This window comes from Zonotrichia leucophrys, chromosome 5 (genome assembly GCF_028769735.1).
Source record: "Zonotrichia leucophrys gambelii isolate GWCS_2022_RI chromosome 5, RI_Zleu_2.0, whole genome shotgun sequence".
In the NCBI taxonomy this organism is placed as follows: Eukaryota; Metazoa; Chordata; class Aves; order Passeriformes; family Passerellidae; genus Zonotrichia; species Zonotrichia leucophrys.
In genome coordinates, this window is record NC_088175.1 from 48,472,437 (window position 1) to 48,497,684 (window position 25,248).

General features: G+C 56.4%; 3 protein-coding genes and 2 long non-coding RNA genes across 7 annotated transcripts; 2 read left to right on the top strand and 3 right to left on the bottom strand.

The window, feature by feature from the left end:
* Positions 1 to 61: 61 nt before the first annotated feature.
* Positions 62 to 5,236, bottom strand: LOC135448946 (uncharacterized). Of its 2 annotated transcripts, none has more exons than XR_010440613.1 (3): positions 5,107 to 5,236; positions 1,252 to 1,364; positions 62 to 669 (listed from the first exon to the last, which is right to left on the bottom strand). It is a non-coding gene; the product is annotated as an uncharacterized LOC135448946 (long non-coding RNA). The 2 variants fall into 2 exon arrangements; XR_010440614.1 differs by lacking the exon at positions 5,107 to 5,236 and adding an exon at positions 4,755 to 4,873.
* A 2,592-nt stretch (positions 5,237 to 7,828) lies between these two features.
* Positions 7,829 to 12,523, bottom strand: LOC135448345 (uncharacterized). 2 transcript variants are annotated; one of them, XR_010440427.1, is made up of 4 exons: positions 11,008 to 12,523; positions 9,985 to 10,077; positions 8,270 to 8,455; positions 7,829 to 8,179 (listed from the first exon to the last, which is right to left on the bottom strand). It is a non-coding gene; the product is annotated as an uncharacterized LOC135448345 (long non-coding RNA). The 2 variants fall into 2 exon arrangements; XR_010440426.1 differs by having other exon boundaries at positions 8,270 to 8,458.
* Positions 12,524 to 13,727: 1,204 nt separating this feature from the next.
* LOC135448515 (cobalamin binding intrinsic factor-like) lies at positions 13,728 to 15,820 on the top strand. The gene is made up of 9 exons (XM_064714601.1): positions 13,728 to 13,869; positions 13,950 to 14,132; positions 14,239 to 14,382; positions 14,456 to 14,599; positions 14,678 to 14,853; positions 14,940 to 15,171; positions 15,280 to 15,421; positions 15,499 to 15,617; positions 15,701 to 15,820. Exons 1-9 carry the CDS (start codon positions 13,800 to 13,802, stop codon positions 15,760 to 15,762), a joined length of 1,272 nt encoding a protein of 423 aa, XP_064570671.1. The 5' UTR covers positions 13,728 to 13,799; the 3' UTR covers positions 15,763 to 15,820.
* A 1,066-nt stretch (positions 15,821 to 16,886) lies between these two features.
* Positions 16,887 to 18,721, top strand: LOC135448516 (cobalamin binding intrinsic factor-like). The gene is given in 8 exon segments (XM_064714602.1): positions 16,887 to 17,090; positions 17,227 to 17,370; positions 17,459 to 17,584; positions 17,669 to 17,835; positions 17,906 to 18,161; positions 18,230 to 18,368; positions 18,449 to 18,567; positions 18,651 to 18,721. Coding segments are annotated over 8 exon segments (1,155 nt in total). The 5' UTR covers positions 16,887 to 16,948; the 3' UTR covers positions 18,713 to 18,721.
* Positions 18,722 to 22,343: 3,622 nt separating this feature from the next.
* On the bottom strand, positions 22,344 to 25,235 carry FEN1 (flap structure-specific endonuclease 1). The gene is made up of 2 exons (XM_064715339.1): positions 25,165 to 25,235; positions 22,344 to 24,223 (listed from the first exon to the last, which is right to left on the bottom strand). Exon 2 carries the CDS (start codon positions 24,220 to 24,222, stop codon positions 23,062 to 23,064), a length of 1,161 nt encoding a protein of 386 aa, XP_064571409.1. The 5' UTR covers position 24,223; positions 25,165 to 25,235; the 3' UTR covers positions 22,344 to 23,061.
* Between the last annotated feature and the right edge of the window lie 13 nt (positions 25,236 to 25,248).

Here is a 25,248-nt window from a genome sequence, read left to right on the forward strand (position 1 = left end):
TGGGTTTGTTACTTCCTGGAAATAACACTGAAGGGGACAAGTACAGCAGATCTCCAGCATTCAAACTTTCTGGATGCTGCAGGGCTGGGGGCAGGCACTGGCCAAAGCACAGATGGGGAGCTCTGGGAGGATTGGGAGGACCTGGATGGAGTGATGGGCCTGGATGCAGTTGTGGCCTTTGTCACCTTTGTCCCCTTGCCAGGAGTGGTGGCAGCCCCGGGAGCAGCCGGGAGCTGGGGCAGTGTCTGGGGCTGAGCCAGGGCAGGGCAGGGCTGACCCTGGGGGGGTTGGCCCCCCACGCTGGGCTCAGGCAGGATCAGGGCACAGATGCTGCACTTTGTGCACCCCGAGAGTTTCTGTCCCCCCGGGCATTTCCTGCCGGGCTGGGGCAGCGCAGGGAGCAGAATTAACCCTGCAGCTGCCGTGGCCATTGCTGGCCTTGGGCTCTGCTGTGCCATCCCAGAGTGGCCATTTCCTACTGCCACTGCCACCCCTGGGGCTGTGTCCTCCTGGCAGCCCTTCCCAGCCCAGCAGGAGCTCCAGCGGCGCCTCTGGGCCTGTTGGGAGGGTTTGCTGGGAATGGGCCTCAGCCCTGGGAGGATCCTTTTGTTCCAGAGCAGACTCCAGAGCTTTTGGGCTTCTCAGCTTCAGGGTTGGATTGGAAAAGTCCTGAAAGGAAGAATAACAATGAGGTTTGTGCAAGTGGTGCTTTCAGACCCCAGCTGGCAGTCTGTGCTTTGTGTGGGAGGTTGTTGTGCACTGGCACTGCAGGGAATGAATGTCCCCTTCCCAGCTCAGCCCAGCAGGTCCCAAAGGCTCTTACAGGAATATTTATCCTTTCCTTCCCTGGTGATAATTTCATGTCCACCTACTGTGAGCCATTCCTTGAGTTCTCCTGGAGAAACCCTCACAGCAGAGGAGTTTGCAAAGAGCCCAGAGCTGTGTTTGGAGCAGGGAGAGCTGAGAGCTGCATCTGCCTGTGCTGCCCCAGCCTGGCAACATCCCCATGGAACAGCCTGGGCAGAGGGGATCGGATGGAGCCAAATCCCTTCATGCAAGAGGTTTTCTCCTGTGCAGAGCAGGCAGGGGCAGGCAGTGAACTTTGGAAATCAGCTCATTTCCCCAGAAAGCATCACTCCCATCAGCATGAGTGACAGGACCTGTGCCCACTGCTCAGGAGTCACCCAAATCAAGGGCAAAGGTTGGTTTGGGTCTGAGAACTTGAAATAACTTTGAAAGAGAAGAAATCACCTTTTTCTTCTTTTCTTCCTTTCAGATGCTGGAATTGCCTCTGTGGATGTGCACTGAGCTCTCACTGCAGGGAACTGCCAGGCCTTAATGGTGGTGAGTTCATGTTCTTCTCACTGGAGATTGGAAATGATTATTAATTAGTAATTGCAGAAATGTTTTCTGAAACCTTTCGCCTTTGCTGGTAAATCTTCTCTCCCTGCCTTTGAATTTACAGAATTCCCTGCTGTCCTTTGCCCTGCCCGAATTCCTTGCAGCTCCTAACAGGGAAAACCTGGGGTAACTCAGAGGGGACAGAGGTGACATTTTTAGCTGAAAACCTGGGACAGTTGAGGGGACACAAGAACTGTTTGCGTAGGAAAATGTGAGGATGTCAAGGGGAGCAAGGTGACATTTCTGAGGGAAAAGCTGAGGTGATGTTTAGGGGAGAGAATGCAAATTTTTGGAGTAGAAAAGAGCTAATCAATATTGTACAGGAAGGAAAATTTTGGGGTAAAACTCAATGCAATCTGAAGAATGAATATGTTGGAGTAAAAATTAGGTACTCAGTAGCAGACAAGGAAAATTTTGGAGCCAAAACTTGACAAAATCCCAAGAATAGAGAATGAATACTTTCATTCTAGGAAAAAATGAGGTGATGAGTACTGAGCACTTAGGGACACTGGGGGCTAAATCTGAGATAATCTCTAGGGGAGGGCATGACATATTGAGTTCATGTGAGGGAATGAGTTGTGGGCAGATGGGGAAATTTTTGGGCAAAAATTATATGAAATAATCTGTAGAGTGAGCATTTTGAAGTAAAAATTAGGTACACATGGAAAATTTTGGGGGTAAATCTTGACAAAAGCTACATGATAGAAAGTAAATATTGAAGGAAAAATGAGGGAATCAGTGAACAGGTAGGGGAATTTTGGGGGGCAAAACTTGAAATAATCTTAAGGTTGAGAATTACTATTTTCAGGTAAAAATTATGTAAAAAGTTATGGACAGTTATATCTTTCTATATCCAGAAAATTTTGGGAGTAAAACTGGAGTAATCTCAAGGGAGAGAGTGAACACTGACATAAACTGAGGCAGTCACTGGGGGCAAGCAAGGAAATTTTGGGGGTAAAACTTAGGAAGATCTGTAGGGCAGAGAATGAACATCTTGAGGTGGAAATGATCAGTGATCAACATTAGGTAGAATTTGGGGGGCAAACCCTGAGGTAATTATGTAGGAACAATAAGTGGTTTTGGGAAAAAAAATGTTCATTCTGTCCCCTATGTAATTTGTAGAGGACAGAATGAACATTTTGGGGATAAGAGACAACCTGTGTTGTTTTAGTTTTAAAATCTAGTTGGTAAACAGGGGACAAAATGGATATTTTGTAATAAAATCTGAGTTAATCTGCAGAGGAATCAATGGATATTTTGAGGAGAAAAGGAGGTAATCAGTACTGGGCAGGTAGGGAAAACTGGGGGCTAAAATGTGAGATTCTCTCTAGGAGAGAGCAGGAAGATCCTGAGGTAAACTGAGGGAATGGCTGTGGACAGGTGGGTAAATCTGGGGATAAAACTTGAGGGATTTGCCATGGCAGAAAATGAGCATTTTGAGGTAAAAATGAGGTACTCAGTGGTGGAGAGGTAGGGGAAATTTCAGGGGTAAAATCTGAGGTGATCTGCAGCAGAGAGGATGCACTTGATGGGGTAAACTGAGGTAACCAGTTGTGGACAGGTAGGGAAATTACTGGGGGTAAAAACTGAAAGCATCTGTAGGGTAGAGAATTAAAATATTGAGGTGGAAATGAGGAAATAGGGAGTGGATAGGGAGGGAAAATAATGGGAATAAAGCTTGTGGTAATCCCCAGATTAGAGAAATAATGCTTTCTTGTAAAAAGTGAGGAAATCAGAAGGGGACAGATAGGGAAAATTTTGGGGGGGAAATCTCAGGTAATCTCCAGGTGAGGGAAGGACTGTTTTGAGGTAACTCTGGACTCCCTGTGTCCTCCCATCCTGGCAGCAGCTGGTGGGGAAGGGAGAAGAGGCCTTGGGCTGGAGAGAGGGGCAGGAGAAAGGCCCTGTGGGCAGAGGAACCCCCTGGTGTCACCAGGGCACCCGTGGGGAACAGAATGGACACTCTGGGAGCAAATGGAGGTGACTGGATTGTCCCTTTGGGGGATGCTGGCATTTAGATCATTCCATCCATTTGGCTGCTGAAATTCCCAGCCCAGGGCTTTGGCTGACAGGGCAGCACAGAGATTGTTCCCTGTGTGGTGCCCAGATTTGGGGTTCAGCTTTGCTGTTTAGATGAATTATAGCTACAGCCCTGAATTCCCTACTGGAATAACCTCCCAGTGCCTCCTAAAGCATGGATATCCATGGATATCCTCCTGCAGCATGGATATTCCCACACAGAGCTGCCTATTGAACACCAGCTGTGCCAGGAACCAGCAGAGGCTCCAAGGAAGCTCAGTGGGATCAGGACAAGGACAGGTTGATATTCCATAACATTTGCTATTTATAACCCTCATCCCCCAGCCAAATGTTGCCCCAAAAATTTTTCTATCGGCCTACTACCTATAACCTCATTTTTACCTCAAAATGTTCATTCTACCCATGTTCCTGGGGGCATTTGACAGAGTTCCCATCCCTCAGGAATTCCATGGACTCCACCCCTGGGCTCGGGCTCCCGCTGATGTTTTACAGCAGCCCAGGGCAGGAGTGGCCTCTGGGAGTTCTCTTCCCTGAGGAAAGGGATGCCCATCCCTGCCTTCAGGGCACCTGCGGCGTGACCCACCTGTGCAAGCTTCCCAGCAGTTCTGCAGTTCCAGCTGGCTCCCTAAAAACTCCAAACTTCATCCGAACAAAACTTCATCTAACTCTAACCTTTTGTTTTAGGGCACCTCCGAGGGCCTTGCTTGGGACTGAATTTCTGTGAGGGGAATTCCCTCGGTTTTAGGGCTGCTGCAGGAGGGTGTCTCCAGGCTGGAAGGGAAGGGACTGGAGTGGCTGGGACACCCCTGGTGGCAGTGTGGGAGCTCCAGGAGGTGGCACCGGGAATTGCTGTCTGAGCTCCCTGCAAACCCAGCGTGCAGCACTCCCGGGCAATGGCAGCTGTTCCCCGGGGTGGTTTTGGGGGGTCAGGGGGCTCTGTCTGGGCTGCAGCAGCTCCGGGGTCCGCTCAGAGCAGCCCCTGGCCCAGGAGCCGCGGGCAGCCCTTGGTCCGTGCCCATCCCAGCGCTGCCCGGGCATCCCGTGCCCGCCCCGGGTGTGCCCGGCACGCTGCCCGCACGGGCAGGACGCTGAGGCAGCTCCCGCCCTGCCCGCACCGGGGGCAGGAGGGGCCGGTTCCCTCCCGGGCTCGGCCTCCTCCCGCCCCGCGTTCCCGGCCGGCCGGGACACACGGAGGGAGCGCCGAGGGACGTTCCTGGCAGGGAGCAGGAGTGCCCGAGGGCTCCGGGCAGCTCCGGGCCTGAGAAGCAGCGCCGGGCTCGGCCCCGCCGTGATTTGGGGCTGTGAGCGCTCACCTGCAGGAAACGCCCTCGGCAGGCGGGACCAGCCCCGACACTGCAGGAGAGCTTCGGCCTGGGACCAAGGGAGCCCTCAGGGCTGGCCTTGCTCGTTTCTCCCTGGAAAGGGACACGGCATCAGCACCTTTACAGCCATCAGGGAAATGCTGGCAAGGGCAGGAAATCAGGATTACTTGGGAGAGTTTTGTGCTGTCACACAACAGTTCACCTGTGTTGTTCCATGGTCAGGTGCTGGCTATGGAGTTATGCCCTATGGACGTTCCAGGGGCTGGTGTGTAAAGCAGCATTTGGCAAAGGAATTCCCCTGCTGGCATTGGCATTCCTGTCCCAGGCAGGACATTGCCATTACCTGAGATTGGCTTGGGTGGTGAAGGGTGCTGAAAATGCCCAGATTGTGGGTTCAATCCACAGCTGAACCCTTCACATAAGGGTTCAGCCTGGTGCTTCTGGTGTGTCCCTTCCCACTCAGGATATCTGATGACCTGGAAATAAAGAATAAACAGTTTTCACTGGCTTTTTAAATCCAGTGGTTTTGTTGCTTTGGGGAGTGTGAGCCACAAAGAAAGTTCAGGGGAGGAGGGAGAGCATCACCTCTCACCTGGCAGGTGTCGGGTGAGAGTCCCAAGCAGAACCGAGCCCGGGCAGGGCCCCGTCCCGCACCCGGCACAGTCGGAGCAGGAGCGGCAGCGCCCGGCCCGGAGCGGCTCCTCCGGCCCGCGGCGATGCAGCCCCGCTCGTTCCGCGGAGACGCGGCGGGCGAGAGCCCCGGAGGTTGCGGGCACGGGGTCCGGGTCCCGCTCTGTGCACGGTGGCCTTGGGGGTACCGGGGCTGAGGGGGGTCCGCATCCCCGCGGGGGCCGGGCCGGGAGCGCCCCGGGGGCCGCCGCGCTCGCAACCCCGCTCCGGGCCCGCCAGGGGGCGCCGCGCTCGCAGCCCCGCTCCGGGCCCGCCAGGGGGCGCCGCGCGGGGCGGCGGCGCTGAGGGAGCGGCGGGGCCTGAGGGGTCCCGGGCCCGGCTCGGGCAGTCCCCGCGCCCCACCAGCTCCCAGCCGCGATCCAGCGCCTGCTCCGGGAATGCGCCGCTCTCCTGCAGGGCCCGGCACCGGCACAGCCCCGGCTCCCCACGGCAGCAGCGGGACCTGGCCGGAGCCGCAGCGGGAGCAGCCCCGCAGCAGCCGCGGTTCAAGCGGGAGCGGCAGCACCGGGCTCGGTCCATGCCCGTCCCGGAGCGGCTCTTCCCACCCACGGCGATCCCGATACCGCTCCTAGCCCCAATCCCGCCTCGGTTCTGCAGCCCCACAACGGAGAAGTGGCTCAGCCCGGGACCCCCAGCAGACACCGGCAGGACCCGGAGCCGAATCCCCAGGCCCGGGTCCCGTTCCCGGCCCCACCTCAGCGCCTCGAGCCCCGCGCAGCACCGGGAGCAGCCCCCGGTCTGGGGCTCTGCACAGCGCTCCAGCACCAGCCCCTCCACTCCTCCCCCGGACCCCCCCTCTGGAGGGGGCCCTACCCCCTCCCCCCCGGGATCCCGTCCGGAGGAGGGGGCCCTGCCAACCCCCCCGAGGCCCCCCAGTGTGCTGTAGGGACAGCCGGAACCCCGGCGCTGTCGGGCCGTGCATTGCACAGCAATGGGGGGTCCCGCCGAGCGGGCCCCGCCCCGTGTGGGGGCTCCAGGGACAGCGGGGGCGCCGCTCCGGCCCTCTTGGGCTTTATTGTGCGGCGCCCCGAGCCCCGCGGCTGCGGGGGAAAGAGGGAGAGGGGGACAGAGGAGGGGAATAGGGAGGGATGAGGTGAGGAACAGAGAGGGGCTGAGGAGAAGCTGGGGGAAGGGAAAGGCCGGGTCCGGGGAGAGATGATGGACAGAGGAGCGGTACAGGGGGAAGAGAGGGGGGTCGGGCCGGGGAGAGAGTAGGGAGAGGGGTTAAAGGAACGGGGGATCGGGGATGTGCAGGGGAACAGCGAGAGAGGGCTGGGGAGCGAGGAGAGGGCAGGGGGGGCTGGGAGGGAGAGGGGATGGCGGGGGAAGGAGAAAGAAGCTGGAGAGATAGGAAAGAGGAGATAAGGGGGGGAAGAAGGAGGAGGATAAGGGCAGGAGAAAGAGGGGGAAGAAAGGGAGGAATCGCAACCGGGAGAGCCCAGTACAGCCACAGCCTCACAGAGCTCCGAGTAAGCAAATGGCGGCAGCGGCCATTCCCGGGGATTAAATCACCTCGGCCCCGCCCCGCGCAGCCGCACTGAGGCCCCGCACACCTGAGCCGGGCCCGGCCCCGCCCTGGACCGCCCCGGGGCCCCGCCCTGCCCGCGATGGCGACGGGACTGTCGGTGTCGGCCGGGCCGGGGCTGCGAGCGGCAGCGGGATCGGGGCCTCGGCTCCGGGTCCCGCCGGTGTCTCTGGGGCTCCGGGCGGTGCCGCCTCTCCCCCGCCGGGCGGGCTGCGGGTCCCGGCCCCGCAGAACTGAGGGCGCTTGGGGCCGGCACCGGCAGGAGCCGTTCCGGGACGGGCGCTGGGGCCGGACCCGGGCGGTCCCGGGATGCCGCGCTCAGCCCGGCGCGCCGGGCCGGCTCCGCTCGGAGCCCCGAACCCCTCCCGGCCGCCCGCGCCGGGCCCCGAACGCGGCCCCGGGGCTCCGCCGCCAGCCCCGCCCGCGGCGCTCGGGCCCTGCCCGAGGCGCGGAGCCCGGAGACACGGACTGGCCCTGGCCGAAAGAGCCGCCCGGAGCACCAAAACGCGGCCCTTGGCCTTTCCCTAAGCCCCCCAAAATGCAGCCCTTCAGTCTCTCTTGGTGAAGCCCAAACGCTGAGTGACCCCGGTTTCAGGACCTCCCACACACAGGCCATGGCCTCTGCTCCACGCCTGTAAAATGCAGAACTTGTTCTCTCTGAGATCCCAAATGCTGTCTGAGGCACCTCGGTATCAAGCCCCCAAACCAGTCCTTAGTGTCTCTTTCTGTATCTGGCCAAATGAGCCCAGTTTTGAGCCCCCAAATCGCAGCACTGGGTGTCTCTGTGAGCCCCAAAACTGCCCCAGTCCCTCTATTTGCACCCCCAGAAGTGCCCCGGGCCAGGGGCAGACCCAGCTGGGCCCCAGCAGCAGCTCCCTCACCCCAGTGCGATGGGGAAGAGACCAGAGACAAAAATCCAGCTCAGAACACTTTAATAATGGAAACCAATAAAATACAATCATTTAATATTCATGACAACACATAATAACAGTGACAGCAACAAGAGCAGTGAGAACAATAAAAATAAAAAGGAGATAAGCCATTCCACAGCCTCCCTTTAACATTATAAATCCAAAATGTAATCCAGAGCACCACAAACTCCCAGTGTGGGGGATTTCCATATTCCTGTTATTTTCTCTGTGGTCCATCCTGGGGATTTGAGGCACTTGCTGCTCCTCTGGGCAAGGGAAAGGCTCCTGTGCTATTCCCAAAAATAGAACCCCTGGAATTGGTGCCCTGGGAGCCCAGTCTGGTCCTTCCAGTGACTGGGGGTCACCCAGAGGGTCTTTACCTGTATAAAGTGAAAATGACATCCTGGTCCAGTGCATTCCCAGCAAGACTGGACACTCCTGGCCACGGTGACCAGTCCATGGAAGTTGGACCGGTGACAATCCAGGAGGATTTGAAGTTGGATTCTTGCAGATTTCATTGTGCAGAAGCTTCAATTCTTTTTGGCACCTCTTGTTTAAATGTTTCCCTGCTGGAAGAGCTCAATTAGTCTTTTGAATGGCCAGATTGCCAGAGGCAGGGAAAACCAAGCAGCATTCCCTGCACATCTCCATCACTTCCACGTCCACCTGCAGCGAGTGGCTGAAGGAAAGGAGCCAGCCCAGGACAGGCTCAGGGATGAGGCTTCCAGCCCAAACCATTCCAGGATGATTCCACAGTCTCTCCCTGCATTCATTTTGTGTTGTTTCCTCTCAAATTTAAATTCCCAAATTTAGATGAGCCATTTCAAAATTATTCAAAATTATTATAAGACGAAGCATCCAACATACAAGAATCATTCTTTCATTCATAAAATCATTATTCAATTGGAAGCTTATTCCCTCATCTCTGTCCTTGTTTAGCTTTCCTGCAAATCCTTTTGATCCCACAGTTTATCAGAGACATCAGCTGGGATTACTGGAAGGTTTGCTCTGCTGGAGAGCCAAGGGGAGTTTACAGCATTTGTTCCTCTGCATCTTTGTCCCCTAACCAGGTTTCCCCCAGAATGGTGTTGTGGGAGAAGTTTGGAATTACTAGAAATGGATCAGCTTCACAGTTTTCCCCCTCTGTTTTTCAACTATTTTAAAATTCTTGCATAACTCTCAAATATGCCCAGGAAAATTCCTGTGAAAGGATCAATCAGAGGAAAATCGTAATATAGATTCTCTACCGTAAATATATAATTCTCTCTCTATATATAACATATAACATATAACATATAACATATAACATATAACATATATAATATATAATATATAATATAACATATATAATATATAATATATAATATATTATAATATAACATATATAATATAACATATATAATATATAATATATAATATATAATATATAATATATAATATATAATATATAATATATAATATATAATATATAATATATAATATATAATATATAATATATAATATATAATATATAATCAGGGATGTGTGTCCAAGTGCCACAGCATGGGAATTTAAAGTGCCCTAAAGGCACCTCCACTCACACTTTAATTTTAAGCCCTCTACCACCACTAAACTGGGATGTTCTTTTGTTAGGAACACCCCACCTCTGCTTCTTCAGGCAATTCCATGTGGGAGATAAAATAAATGTGGACAAAAGTCTGGAATGCAGCTTCCAAGTTAAGTTCCCTGCTAGGAAATGACTCCACTCTCTGCTCTCTGTTTAAACACAGCCTGGCCCTCCAGGGCTGCAGACTCTGAGCTACACAACCTGTGAGCTGGCAGGTACCAGCAGCTGAGGTCTCATTCCAGCTGTACACAAAAACAGGGATTGGGGCTGCACTTGGATACATGCAGGCAGGTTTGGGTCACTTCAGAAAGATTCAATCCCTGTTTTCCAAAGATTCCATCAGGGATAATGACCTTCCCACAAATACCTCCTAAGGCACATGAGAGCCTGAGTGAGAAAATGGAATCAATCCCTTTGTTCCATTGGCCTCACACCCCAAATTCCAGTGGGACAGACAAGTCCCTCTCCTTGGAAGGCAGCATCTCCTACCTGGAGCTGGGCCTTCCCCAGCCTTTGGTGGCCGCTGTCTCCATCCTCCCACACCTCCTCATCCTCCTCCTCGCCAGGCTTGGCTTCCTCTCCCTGCGGAGCAAACGCAGGGACGGTCACCAGCCTGCTCAGCCCGGCCTGGGCAGCAGGGACGGGCTGGTGGCACCCTCTGGATGTCACCCTGTGCCCGGCACCGTCCCTGCTCCGTGCCCATCCCCGTTCCTGCCCCGGCAGCTCCTTGGAACGGGATGTGAAACCACAAACGTTTGCTCTGCTGGGGCTGGCACAGCAAAGGAAACGCCTCAGTCCTGCTGGAAACTCCCTCCTGTGCCCATAAACCCAGAGACATCGTGGCTGCCCCATCCCTGGAAGTGTCCAAGGCCGGGCTGGATGGGGCTTGGAGCACCCTGGGCTGTGGATGGAATGGCAGGGGATGGAATGAGGTGATCCTTCCCACTCAAACCATTTGGGGATTCCAGGATGATCCCATGATTTCTCCATGCAATCTATTTTGTATTGTTTCCTCTCAAATTTAATTTCCCAAATTTAAGTTATTTACTAAAGAATAATTTAAAATTATTCCAGGAATAAAAAGGGAAGCATCAAACATACAAGAATCATTCTCATTTCCACCAAATCAGTATTAACTGGAAACCTATTCCCTCATCTCTGCATTCTTCTTGCTTCATGGACATCCTTCTGATGCCACAGAGTTTCTCTGAGACATCTACTGGGATTACTGGGGGATTTGCTCTGTCAGAAATCCAGGGGGGTTTAGAACACTTGTTCCTCTGCATCTTTATCCCTTACCTAGGTTTCATCCAGAATGGTGCTGTGGGAGAAGTTTGGAATTACTAGAAATGGACCGGCCTCACATTTTTTCCCCTCTGCTTCTCAACTGTTTCAAAATTCTTGGAATTACCCTCAAAGATGCCCTAGAACACTGCTGTAAAAACACCAACCAGAGGAACATATGGAAAAGAGAAAACCACCTCCAGCAGCAGCTGGAATTGCTGCTCTCACCTGGTCTCCAGGTGCTCCTGCCAGAGCTCCCAACAGCCACTGCCATTCCCAAGCAGGAGCCATGGAAGCGCTGTCCATGAGGGTGAGGAGGCCCTTTGGGATGTTCTTGGCTGTGCAATCAGACAGGAGAGTGTCAATGATCCCGTGCTCCCTTCCAAGCCAAAGCAGCCCCGGATTCCATGGGATGATCAGCACCTCTCCCAGTTCCATTCCAGAAACATCCTCCCACTAACCCAGGGCTTTCCTTTTTCTGCACCACATCAGGGATGTGCTGCCGAGTGCCCCGGGCATGGGATGCCTCAGCATTCCCTGGGACACCTCAGCTTTCCCTGAGAAACGTCAGCACTGCCTGGGATGCCCCAGCATTCCCGGGATGTCTCAGCATTCCCAGGGATACCCCAGCACTCCCTGGGGTGCCCCAGCATTCCCGGGTTGCCCCAGCACTCCCAGGATACCCCAGCATTCCCAGGAATGCCCCAGCATTCCCGGGGTGCCCCGGCATTCCCAGGAATGCCCCAGCATTCCCGGGGTGCCCCAGAATTCTCAGGACGCCGCTCCCCGCCGCTCCCGCGGTGCGGCGCCGTCCCGGGCTGCAGTTCCGGCGCTGCCCACGGGGCGGCAGCACCGGGCGCTCCCGGCCCGGCCGGTGCCGCTGTCCCGGGGCGGCCGCGCCTCTGACCCGCCCTGAGCCGGCGGGGCCGCGAACGCCGCGGGCAGAACCCCCGATGCCCTGTGCCACCCTCCAGGGCACAGGATCGCGGCATTCCTGAGCCGAAAGGGACTGCGGGGAGCACCGAGACAAATCCTGGCCCCGCACAGGACCCCAAGAATTCCCCGCTGTGCCCGGGAGCCTTGTCCGGAGCCCGGCTCTTCCCCCAGGATGCTGAAAACACAGTGGGGCTGGGAGAAGGTTGACGATAGGGGAGTTTTATTTATATCTCGTTGTAGGATCGTTCTATAGCTCCGTTATGTATCGTTATCGGTAACCCTACAATCTATTCATCCTTACACGTCGCTTTCACGGCAGCGGCTCCAGTGACCGATGGAAGCCCCGCCTGACCCCCGCTCCCCTTCCCGCGGTCAGACCAGGTTTCCTTCCCGGCTCCAGCCCTGGATTCCCGCGGCAGTCTCAGCTGTCTCGTTCCATAAAGCAAATTATTCACAGTAACACAGAGCCAGCCCCAGCTGGTCCCTCCGGAGAGCACCGACCACCTCATCCTTACCCCAAACTGTGAGTTCTGGCCCCTGCACATTAATTCAGATTTCACCCCCAAATGTTCATTTTGGCCCCTACAGAATCCGCCCCGGGCCCCGCTCGGCCGAGGCAGCTCCGGTGTCCCCCTGCCCGCAGCTCCCGCTGCTGCCGCCTTCCCGCTCCGTGTCCCGGGACAGGACAGCAATCGCCGTGCCGGGACAGCGATCCCTGCACCGGGACAGGGATCACTGCACCGGGACACCCATCCCCGTTCCCCGCTTGGGGCTGTCCCGCTCCCCGCTCAGCTCCGCCATTGCCGCTCCCGGCTCCGCGCCTGCGCTCCCGGGGCTGCCGCGTTTCCTTCCGGGAGCAGCCCCGGCCTCGGCCCCGGATGGAGAAATGTGTTTGTGTTTTCAAAGCCTCTAGCTCCGTATCCAGAATTCCTTACAGTCTATATCCTGTCTATAACACAGCAGACACAGGCTTTTATTTCGGAATCAGTTTTTGAATGCATCAAAATTTCTCAGAATATACAAAAATGGGGATATTTGCGGTTTCCAGTATTTTACACACAAACCCTCCATGAATTTTCAGGCCTTTTGGGGCTGTAACCTCCCTTTTTTGGAGGGATCTCACTCGGGCCCTCTCATCCCTCACTCACCGGGTCCTCCACCACAATGGGTTGTGCCAAGTGACACCATCAGCCTCCAGACTCCCCCATCCCATAGAAGGCACAGGGAATGTCCCTGAGGATGGTGCCTCGTCCTGGATTGTCCCAGGGGACACTGCAAAGTGCTTGAGGAGGGCAAGCCCCGCTCAGCAACCACCAAACCTCCCATGTGTTATCTGCACCGTTACCATCCTGAATCCAAATGCAGTAAACAAAAAGTTCCCTATCCCAGTTACATCCAGCACAGCAGCCAGAACACCCTGTCCCTGCTCGTCTCACAGCTGGACTCCTCCAGAAGGGTTCTGTGAGGAACAGGGCCAAAACTCCTACTACAATCCCAAAAATGAACAGGCTCTGCCTTCCCATCACCTCTGAGCCAGGAGACCTTATGGCAGCAGGATAAGAAACCAGTTAGACGGGAATTTCTCTTGTTGTCCTGATCTGCCCGTGCCTGAGGCAGGCACTGTCCTTGAATTGCTTTCCCAGCAGGGCCCAGTATGACCTTCTCCACCAGTTTTCCTGGCACTGAAGTTACATTACCCAGGCTGGAGTTTCCTGGAAAAGTCCAAGCGGGGTACAGCTGGAGAATGTCCAGCAATGGAGCTCCTCAGGTTTCCAGGACTTTGGGTGGAAGATTGAGGCGGTTCCTTCTGGGACATAGTGGGATGAATCCCATCCAACATCACAGCCTCATGGATATTGAAGTGGTCCAAGTGGTCCCCAGTGATCGCAAATGGAAAATCACCGCCCTTCCTCCCCCGCTGGACACACAGATAAGCCAGCAGAGCTTGGCAGAGCCAGGGCAGCTGGGGGAGGGCAGGTGACGGGACAAGGACACTGGGAACAGCTAAAAGCGGAGAGGACGCCCAGAGAGCCGAATTCCTACAGGACTCTGCCACCCTGAGTGGGTCAGCTGGCTCCAGAAGGATGCTTGGCGTGGCTTTGGGCATCGGGGTCCTGCTGGCCCTGCTGGGCTGCACAGCCACCGAGGACTGTGGTGAGTGGCAGCCACCCATGGAGAACCAGGAGAGACCACGGATGGGACACGGGATCCCACTGACCTCCCCCTCTTTCCAGTGGCCCCGCAGGATAAGGTCTCCCAGCTGCTCCAGCGCATGGAGGAATCTGTAAATTATGAGGAGCCGGCGAATCCCAGTGTCCTGCTGGCCATGAACCTGGCTGGGGGGGACAGTGACGGTCCCATCCACAAGTGGCTGCTCGAGGAGATCAAGGAGGAGGCAGTGAAGAGAGCCCAGAAAGGTAGGGAGGGAAAGGAGGGAAGGCACCAGCTCCCTGGGGATCAGGTTTCTGCCAGTTCTTGGGGTGCCCAGCCCAGCACAGCCTGGCTGTCCCTTTGTCCCCACAGACATGACCTCAGGACAGGTGGCTCTGCACGTCCTCGCCCTCCTCTCCTCCTGCCAGGATCCCCAGCATGTCCATGCCCTGGAGCAGACCCTTGACCTGATCAGTGTCCTGCAGCAGAAAACAGATGAGGAGACGACCAAACTGGGTTTGTTGGGGCTTGGGGGTCTGGGGCTGTCACTGTCCCCACACCCTGTCATCTTGCCACTCTTTGCTTTCAGAGGCCGAGGGGATTCCCAAAACCACCCTGTACAGCATGGGCCTGGACACCCTGGCCCTGTGCCTGGCTGAGGCAGATGGTGCTCAAAGGCCATCAGTGGCCCTGGCCAAGCAGCTGCTGAACCCCGAGAGACCCATCTCCGTGGGTAAGGAACTCCTCTGCTCCCACATTCCCACTGCTGCGGTCTATCCCGAGCCTTGGCGGTGACTCCAGGACCCCACAGACACCCAGGCCATGGTGGCACTGGCGCTGGCCTGTGTCTACGACCAAGTGGAGCTCCAAGACGTGCAGGATCTGCTCTGGGAGGCACTTCAGACAGTGAGCAACAGCTTCCTGGATGAGCAGGAGGAGAGGAACGGCATGATCGGGAATATCTACAGCATGGGGCTGGCCCTGCAGGTAGGGGAGGTGCCAGGGGAGTGTGGAATCGCGGCCGCTTGGTCCCATTCCCAGATGTGCCATTCCACATCCCACCCGCTCCACAGGCACTGGAGGCCACAAGGAAGTTCTATGAACCACGGGACTGGGACTGTGCCCAGGCCTTCTCCAGGGTGTTGGCCCACGACTACCAGCAGCCCATGGCCATCGCCCAGGTGCTGCCAGCCCTGGTGGGCAGGTCCTACCTGGATGTGGCTGGCCTGGACTGTGCTGCCACCATGTCCCCAGGCCGACAGCTGCTCCTGCCCCCAGTGCTGGGGACACACGGCATTCCCAGAGGTACGCCGATCCCACCTGGAGTCACCCAGACCCCACAGGGATGATGTTCCCACCCTGTGCCCACTGAGGGTGTGCCAGGGGCCCACCCTGCCCTCTCTCCCTGCACAGCCCTCATCCAGGTGCATTACTGCATCACCAACAAGCTCCAGGGAATACAATTCCACAACTGCACCTCAGTGGAAGTCCCAAGTGGCTCCACTCTGCTCCTGGTGATGGAGGAGGCAGCAAAGAAGGACCCCCAAACCTTTAGGTGAGAGCCAGGGTGGCTTTGGAGGTGCGGTTTGACATTTCCCCACCCAGCTCTGAGCCCCCTCAACTCTCCCACAGCTTCCAGACGGAGCAGACATTCTGGGGTCCCTATGTGACCTCCATCCACGGGCTGGCTGGCAGCACGGAGGACAGGACCTACTGGCAGTTCCTCAGTGCTGGGAACGCCCTCGAGGAAGGTGGGGAAGGGGGCCAGGGATGGTGCAGGGGAGTTTGTGGTGGGGATCTCCATGTCCCAGCCTCACACATCCCTCTGCTGCAGGGGTTGGCACCTACAAACCACACGATGACGAGCACATCCAGGCCATCTTCAGCAGATACTGATGCCAGTAAGACACCCTGGACCCCTCCATGGAGCAATAAAGTGACATTCCAGCATGTCCCTGTGTGTGTGTGTGTGTATGTGTCTGGGAGATAACACAGCTCACATCCCTTCTGTCTTCCTTCCTGCTTAATTCCATGAGCTCAGCTCCTCTCCTTCTCTTCCCCAGCACCACACACAAGCACAGCCTCACCCAAACTCCATGGAGTCAATTCCCTCTTGGACATCCACAAAGCCTTTCCCCAGCAGCCATGGGCTTGTTCCTCCAGGCACATTGCTGTGCTTCACTTCAACCTATTCTGATCCCCACACAAGCTCTCATGGCATGAACCAGTTCTCCATTTGATTATTACAACACCAATTAGCACCAGCCTCAGGCCAGCAGTTGCATTTCCTCAGGCCAGCAGTTGCATTTCCCCCCCCGGAAATCCGCAGGTGGTGGCCTGGGGTTGCAGCTGATTCTTATCTCGATTCTGTGACTCCATCTCTGGGCAGGAGACACCAGCACCTCCCAGCTGGGTCCCATTCCCTACTCCCACTGGGCCTTGTCCAGCCAGACCTTCAGCCTGGACCTGCTCCCAGCTGGACCCTTCCCACCCAAACCATTCTGTGGTTCCACAGACACTGTCTCCAGAAGGAGCTGGGAGGGACGGGATCCAAACTCTTCCCAACAGCAAAAACCAGCATCCACCACTTTCCATCATCTCCAGTACATGTGGATTTATCCCAGATATCAAACCATTCACACAGCAGCATCCCTCTGACTCAACCCATGGTGCTGGTGCCACCCTCCATGTCCTTCCGTGGCCACACAGATAAGGTGGCATCATGTGGAAGTGCCACAGGAAGTGAGGGTGGGCAGTGACCACAGGATGCCACCAGGAGCAGATAAAAGCAGAGGGCACAGCTGGAGAGACGAGTGCCTGCAGGACTCTGCTGCCCTGAGTGGATCAGCTCTCCTGAGGACAGAGGATGCCCAGCGTGGCTCACAGCATGGCAGTCCTGCTGGCCCTGGCAAGTGCCACGGTCACGCAGGGCTGCGGTGAGTGTCATTCCTCCTGCAGTGGCACCTCAGACAGACCGGTGACACTGCAGGGGGACGAGTGGATGCTGCACAGGGCTCCTGGTGACCTGCCCTCAGTGGCAGAGGGGTGCAATCACCACCTGGTCCAGAAGCTGCTGCACCGCATGGAGAAATCCGTCAAGTTTGACGAGGCACCGAACCCCAGCATCCTGCTGGCCATGAACCTGGCTGGAGCCACCCACGGCCACGTCCACAACTGGCTGCTCCAGGAGATAAAGAAGGATGCAGTGGAGAGAGCCCAGACAGGTGGGGAAGGGACAGGAGAACCCAGAGCAGGGGAGGGGGTGCGCCTGATCCCAGCAGACCCGTACTGCAGGCTCAGCACTGCCAGCTCCCAGGACACCACATCCCATCCCACCACTCTGTCCTCTTGTCCCCACAGATCTGACCTCGGGACAAGTGGCTCTGTACGTCCTCGCCCTCCTCTCCTCCTGCCAGGACCCCCGAAGTGTCCATGCCATGGGGAAGACTATCAACCTGATCCCCATCCTGAAGCAGAAAATGAATGAGGAGATAAGCAAAAACGGTACACAGGGATGTGAGGGAAGGACTGGGGGGACTGGGGGGTGTCACCCTCACTGCACCCCATCAGCTCACCCCTCTTTGCCTTGCAGTGATCACCTGGTACACAGAGAGCCTGGACATCCTGGCCCTGTGCCTGGTGAAGGAATATGACAACCAAGATGCAGTCAGGGCTGTGGCAGAGGAGTTGCTGAAACATAAGAGCTCCCCCGATGTTGGTAAGGGAATCCTCCAGCCCCACTGTGCCACTCCACTCCCAGAGGTGTCTCTGGGGCGCTGACAGTGACACTGGCATCCCACAGACACGGGGGCCATGGCGGTAGTGGCGCTGGTGTGCGCCTACAACCACTCAGACAAGCAGCACCTGATCCATGATGCACTAAAGGCAGTGACCAACGATTTTCTGGATAAACAAGAAAAGCACAGTGGGATGATCGGGAATATCTCCAGCATGGGGCTGGCCCTGCAGGTATGGACAGGGGCTCTGGGGTCACAGTTCCGCTCCCAGGCTGCTTGTCCACATTCCACCTCTTCCACAGGCTCTGGAGACCTCGAGTGAGTTTTACGCCCCTCGGAAGTGGGACCGTGCCCAGGCCTTCAGCGTGGTCTGCAACCATGACTACCAACAGCCCATGGCCATAGCCCAGGTGCTGCCTCCCCTGGTGGGCAAGTCGTACCTGAACGCAGGTAGGTGGGGCTGTGCTGCCACCAATGGAATGTCCCCACGCCAACAGCTGCCCCTGTCTCCAGTGCTGGGGAGAACTGCAATTCCAGCCTGGAGCTGACCTCCTGTGGGTGACACTCCTGCCCTATGCCAGGCGGGGTGTGCCAGGTGCCCACCCTGCCCCTCTCCCCACCCGCAGCTTCCATCACGGTGCAGTTCTCCATCACCAACACGCTGAAGAATTACTTCCACTACTCCACCTCGGTGTGTGTCCCAGGTAACTCCACGCTGCTCCAGGTGATGAAGGTGGCAAGGAATGAGAAACCCGACATCTTTTGGTGAGAGCCAGAGGGTGGGAGAGAAGGGGAGGTGTTTGCATCCCCCCACCCAGCTCTGAGCTCACTCCCTTTGCCGGCAGCTTCAAGACACAGAAGACATCTTTGGGTCCCTTTGTGACCTCCATCCACGAGCTGGCTGGCAATGAAAACGAAAGGACCTACTGGCAGTTCCTCAGCTGCTGGAGTCCCCTCCAGGAAGGTGAGCACCCAGGGGGGTGTGGGGCACAAGGGGCTGTGCTTGGGGATCTCCATGTCCCAGCCTCACACATCCCTCTGCTGCAGGGGTTGGCACCTACAAACCGAAAAACTGGGAGCACATCCAGGCCATCTTCAGCACCTACTGATGCCAGCAAGACACCCTGGACACCTCCATGGAGCAAATAAAGTGACATTCCAGCATGTCCCTGTGTGTGTGTGTGTCTGGGAGATAACACAGCTCACATCCCTTCTGTCTTCCTTCCTGCTTAATTCCATGAGCTCAGCTCCTCTCCTTCTCCTCCCCAGCACCACTCACAAGCACAGCCTCACCCAAACTCCATGGAGTCAATTCCCTCCTGGACATCCACAAAGCCTTTCCCCAGCAGCCATGGGCCTGTTCCTCCAGGCACATTGCTGTGCTTCACTTCAACCTATTCTGATCCCCACACAAGCTCTCATGGCATGAACCAGATGCAATTATCTCCATCTGATTATTACAACACCAATTAGCACCAGCCTCAGGCCAGCAGTTGCATTTCCTCAGGCCAGCAGTTGCATTTCCCCCCCGGAAATCCGCAGGTGGTGGCCTGGGGTTGCAGCTGATTCTTATCTCGATTCTGTGACTCCATCTCTGGGCAGGAGACACCAGCACCTCCCAGCTGGGTCCCATTCCCTACTCCCACTGGGCCTTGTCCAGCCAGACCTTCAGCCTGGACCTGCTCCCAGCTGGACCCTTCTCACCCAAACCATTCTGTGGTTCCACAGACACTGTCTCCAGAAGGAACTGGGAGGGACAGGATCCAAATTCTTCCCAACAGCCCAAGAACCAGCATCCACCATCTTCCACATCTCCAGTACATGTGGATTTATCCCAGACATCAAACCAGTCAGACTCAACCCATGGTGCTGGTGCCACCCTCCATGTCCTTCTGTGACCACACAGATAAGCTGGCACCATGTGGCAGTGCCACAGCTGGTGTAGGATATCAGGTGCTCCACTGGAGATGACATTCCTGCCCTGTGCTGCAAGGCATGTCCCGGGTACCCAGCCTGCCCCTCTCTCTCCTGCTAAATCCCATCTTGATGCAGTTCTCCATCACCAACACGCTCCACAGAAAACACTTATGCTGCTCCACCTCAGGGCTTTGGTTGTTTGCTTTCAGTAGGATTCACAGGGATCATTTTCGTTGCAGTTTGTGGCACAGCCCTGGCCTTGGATTGAGGATGGGAATGCTGTGGATAACACAGACATGTTTTGTGGTTACTGAGGTTTTCCTCCGGCAGCACCCTGCAGTGTCCCATGGGACAATCCATGTCCCCAGCTCTGTCAGCCAGGAGGTGAGACCATCATCCTCCTCCTCATCACTCTGTCCTACTTGCCTGAGAATCTTTCCATCTGTTCTGCTCCAGAGGGCCACCATTGCCCACATGGAGCCCTTTGCCCCTGGAAGCCCTGGGGGGCCCTGTGAGCGCTGGGGCGAGGCGTGGCTGTGATGTCACACAGGTGTCCCCCCCGCTGCACTGTGACATCAGCACGGTGTCTCTACAGGACACGTGCCACCACCCCTGGCTCCCAGTGCGGCCACGATGGGACACGGATGAAGCCATGAGTTTCCTGCTCCCCTCGCTCGTCCTGCTGGTGGCCAGTACGGCCGTCCTGCTGGCCGCCCGCATTTGGAAGGCGCGGAAGCGCCTCGGGAGCCGGGCCGGGGCGTCGCGGTGCTGCCGAGCGGCCCCGGGGGCTCCCGGTGCCCCCCGGGCTGAGGAGCCCCCGGCGCACGGCCCGGCTGCCCCGCAGAGCCCCCTGTACATCCCCTGCGGCTGCGGCCCCTGCTGCACCCCCTGCGCGACAGCGGCGCGGGAGCTGCAGGACCTGGTGACGCCGCTGTGGCCCGAGGTGTCCTTCCCGCGGGACGCGGAGATGTGGCAGCTGTCGTGGGAGGATCTGGAGCAGCTGCTGGAGCAAGGCCGCCTGCCCTGCTGCGCCTCCCGCAGCTCCTGCAGCTCCTCCAGCTCCTCTGAGAGCCCCCAGCCATCCAGGAGCCCAACAAGAGCCCAGATCTGCAGGAAAACATCTGCCGCTGGAAAAGGCTCAGTCCTCCGCAGAACCCGACGCTGGCTGAGATCCTCCTCCGTTCCAAGAATGTCCATCCCTCGGAAAGGCTCCTCCATTTCCATGCAGACCCTCTGTGACCTGGGTTGTGCTCCAACTGGAACCTGGCCTGTTCCTGCCAAGCAGCAAGTGGAAGTGTCCTGGAGCCGCCGGTGCCCAATCCATGGCTGCCAGGATCCTGCGGAGGAGCCATCGGGGCAGACGCTCCGCACGCTGCTGGACAAGAGGCTCCGGCAGCAAAGGCAGCTGCTCTTGTGTCAGGAACAGGACTTCCACAGGTCCCTGGAGCTGCCTGCGGAGGACGAGGCTAAGGAAGATCTCCCCACCTGGGATGTTTATAGCAAAGGTCTCCATCCCTGCCAGAGCCACCATGAGATCCGCTGGACTCCAGATGGAGGAGCCCACACGGACAGGTCTCCCTGCTGCTTCGGAGCCGTGCCTATCGACAGAACTCACCAGATACCCACAGCCAGGAAAAGACGGGAAATACAACTGGGAGCCCGAGCCATTCCAGCAAAGCATTCCCAGCAGCACGTGTCCCTGAGCCGCCGGTGCCCGATGCACGGCTCCCAGGGTGCAGCAGCGCCCCAGCAGAGAACCCTGCGGGCAGTGCTGCACAAGAGGCTCCAGCGGGAATGGAAGCGCAAGGGAGTTCTCAGGAGATGGCTGTCACGGATCCAGGATGCAGCTCGTGGCACCAGCTGGCACACTCTGTAGCGTTCTTCCTGCTGGATAAACTCAGGGTTTCCCAAAAAGCTGTCTGGGAGTTCCCACTGCTCTGCTTTCTACTGGGACAGGGCTCCTTTCTTCCCAGGAGCTGGCACATATTGGGCTTGGAATGAGGGTGGGAATGCTGTGGGTAACACATGGGGCATGGTCCAGCCAGATGGAAAACTGGGATGAAGAAGCTGAAAATTCATTTAATTAGAACTAAGAGGTGGAAGAGGGGGAAAGGTGGAAAATATTCCAGTCTTCCCATGGGGAGACTGCCCACACCTGAGAGCCCCAAATCCCCCGTGCCCTCTCTGACTGGCTCTGCTGGGTCCCTGGCTTCCCACAGCACAGAGTGGAACTGGAATTCATTAATAACAATGTCAGTGCCAGAAGCAGTGGGAATCTTTGTTTGGAATGAGAAATGGAGGAAAAATTGAGTGAAATACCACGAAACACCAGAGAGTGTAGAGAGTGGGTGGTGGAAAAGCAGCTTTTAGAATTGGTAAATTTCCCAGACTTATTTCCAGATATTATTATTTTAAAGTAATTTTTTATCCCTCCACCACAAAACCATTACTGTACCTATGAAAATATCTGGAAATAAAAGAGAAATACTTAATTTAAAAACTTCCGGGAAAAAAAACAATTGTAGATTGAAACATGTAAGAGAATCCACAGCAAGGAAACATAAATCCCAATTTTAGTAAGATAATGCATAATAAATATTAAAGATTAATTTCCCCACAAAACAAGCCAGCTTCTTATTGTCCAAACTGGCAAAGAGCAGACTCACGGATTTTGATGTCTATGAAGCATCCAGAGAGCTCAAACTGGAATTCTTTGTGTTCCAGACTCCCAATGGTTTTTCGGCTGTTACAGAATTCCCTCTAAAACTGGGATTTTCATTTAAAAACACGGTTTAAGCCCCTTCTCTGGAGAAAGAGAAACAGTGTCTTTGAGTTCAAATTTTATTCTGGAAAAAAAACCCATCCCGTGGCTCTGACAAGCAAAACACTACAGAAAATACAGAATAAAATAAGAAATAAAAGGTTTTAATTCCCATCCGGGGACCTGTAAGTGTGTACAACACGGAAAAATGCCTCTGGAATTCAGGGACTAAGAGGCTGCAGTTCTAGGCTTATGGATATTTTTATTTTTAAGCATTTCTAAGCGAATTTCAGGCTGGGAGAGCTGCAGTCTGGGCTCAGCTTTCCCTGGATTATGCACTAAAAGAGGGCCAGGACCTTGCTGGAATTGAGATCACAACTGGGTTTTGAATAAGGAGAGTGACCATGAAAAGGGAAGGAAAAACCTTAATGAATTCTCTTTAAAGGGAGAATTTTACCTCATTACTTGAAGCCTCCTTCCCAATTCCAGCTTGCCTTCCACTCCTATCACTCAAGCAAGTTTCTGCTTGCATCTACCTTTTCTGGGATGGATGGGATCAGGCTGAAATCTAACTTCTCCTGGGTCTGCTCTGGAGCTGTGCAGCTTTGGAATTCTGAAATCTGGGAGTGTTTGTGCCCAGAAGCCGTTCCACTCTGCCGGCCTCACCCATCCCTTCCCAGCACTAACACGCAGCACTGACACACAACTGCCATTACTCTAAAATTCCTCATTAAGCCCTCCAAAAACCCAGTCCCAGAGGTCTGTGTGCGCCCAATGTGATTATTTTGCCTTTTTAGTCTTTGTGGCCGGGGTGCCGTTGGGCTTGGAGTTGCTCTTGGCTTTCTTCTTGGCCCCTCCCTTGGGCTCCGGCTCCTTGCGCTTGGCCGAGGTGATGGAGCCGGTGACCTTGAAGAAGTCGTCGAGCCGGCCCTGGGTGCTCCCCTGGCGGCTCTTGCTCAGCCTCTTGACGCCGTTGCGGATGCGCTCCTCGTTGAACTGCTTCTCCCCGCACATGAACTGCACCAGCTGCTCCTCGTCCGGCTCGCTCCACTTCAGCTCCACGGCCTCGGGATCGATCACGTCGGGCTCCAGGAAGAGCTTCTGCGCCTCCTTGTGCAGCCAGTTCTCGGGCAGGGGGTACTTCTTGGTGTCGAGCTGCTGCACGATCCTCTCGATGGATTTGTGCTCCCGGATGAGCTCCACGGCGCGCTTCGGCCCGATGCCGCGGATGCTGCCGCAGTAGTCGCAGCCCAGCAGGATGCACAGGTCCACAAACTGCTCCCAGGTCAGCTGCAGGTCCTGCAGGATCCGGTTCAGGTGGAACTCCTGGATGGGCAGCTTCTTGGTCTCGCTGGCCGTGAGGTGCCGCATCAGCACGGGGCTGCCGAAGGTGAGGCAATCCATGTCCTCCGTGGCGGCGGCGTACACCTTGCCGGCCTTCACCAGGGCGGCGCAGCTGGCCTCTGCCTCGCCGGGGGCCTCCACGTAGGGAATTCCCATCAGCGCCAGCAGCTTCTTGCACTCCTGCGTGTGCTGCGGGGTCACCTTGACCAGCCTCTTGCTGTACTTCTCGATGTTCTCCTCCTCCCCGGCCTCCTGCGCTTCCTGCAGGTGCTTCTCCGCCTCGGCGCGGCGTTCCGTGCGCTTGGCCAGCTCCCCGGATTTCAGCTGCGGGGGCTTCCCGTCGAACACGTACACGGGCTTGATGCCGTTCTCCACCATGCGGATGGTGCGGTAGAACATTCCCATCAGGTGGCTGGTGGTCTCCCCGTCCTCGTTCTGGAGCACGTCGGCTCCCTGCCGCACGGCGATCAGGAACTGGTAGATGCTCATGGAGGCGTCGATGGCCACTTTCCGGCCGAAGTAGGACTTGATGTCGTTCTCCCGGATGGCCCCGGGAGCCACGTCGGCAATAAGCTTGGCCAAGCCATGGATTCCCATCCTGGGGAAGGGAAAAGGGGGATGTTGAGAGCAGGCTCTGCGTGAGGAATGTTGGGCCACCCAAGGAGGGGGAAGCAAAGAGGGCACTGCTTCCCCTGCAAACCATCACTCCAAGTGCTGTGGCCTCTACTGGCAGCCCTTATCCCGAGTCCTGCTTCAGGCCACCCTTATCCCTCACCACTCCCTCTCGGCCCGTCATTACTCCCCTTCCAACCTCTATCCCTCCCATCCCAATCCCCTTCCCCAAAATTCGATTATCTCCACCATTATAACCATCTAGATCCCATCACCTCCCCATTTTTATCTCCTTATTTCCCAGCTCCCCAGGCCTGCCATCAACCCCTGTTCCATCGGCCTCAGATCCTCCGTTTCCCTCAGCCACCATTACCTCCTCAGATTCGTTCTCCCTCAGACGCCATTCCCTCTCAGAGCTTCCGTTTCCCCTCAGATCCCCGTTATCCCTCAGCGATTCCCCCTCAGAGCCCCCGTTTCCCCTCAGATCCCCGTTCGCACTCAAACGCCATTCTCCCTCAGAGCTCCCGTTTCCCCTCAGATCCCCGTTGCCCCTCAGACGCCATTACCCTTCGGAGCTCCCGTTTCCGCTCAGATCCCCGTTATCCCTCAGCCATTCCCCCTCAGAGCCCCCATTTCCCCTCAGATCCCCGTTATCCCTCAGCTATTACCCTTCGGAGCTCCCGTCTCCGTTCAGATCCCCGTTATCCCTCAGCCATTCCCCCTCAGAGCCCCCATTTCCCCTCAGATCCCCGTTATCCCTCAGCCATTACCCTTCGGAGCTCCCGTTTCCGCTCAGATCCCCGTTATCCCTCAGCCATTCCCCCTCAGAGCCCCCATTTCCCCTCAGATCCCCCCGTTATCCCTCAGCCATTCCCCCTCAGAGCCCCCATTTCCCCTCAGATCCCCCCGTTATCCCTCAGCCATTACCCGGCCGCTCGCGCGCCGCCGCTCCCGCGCTCCGCCGCCGAGCCCGCTGGGAGCCGCCGCCGACCAATAGGGAAGCGGCTCGCT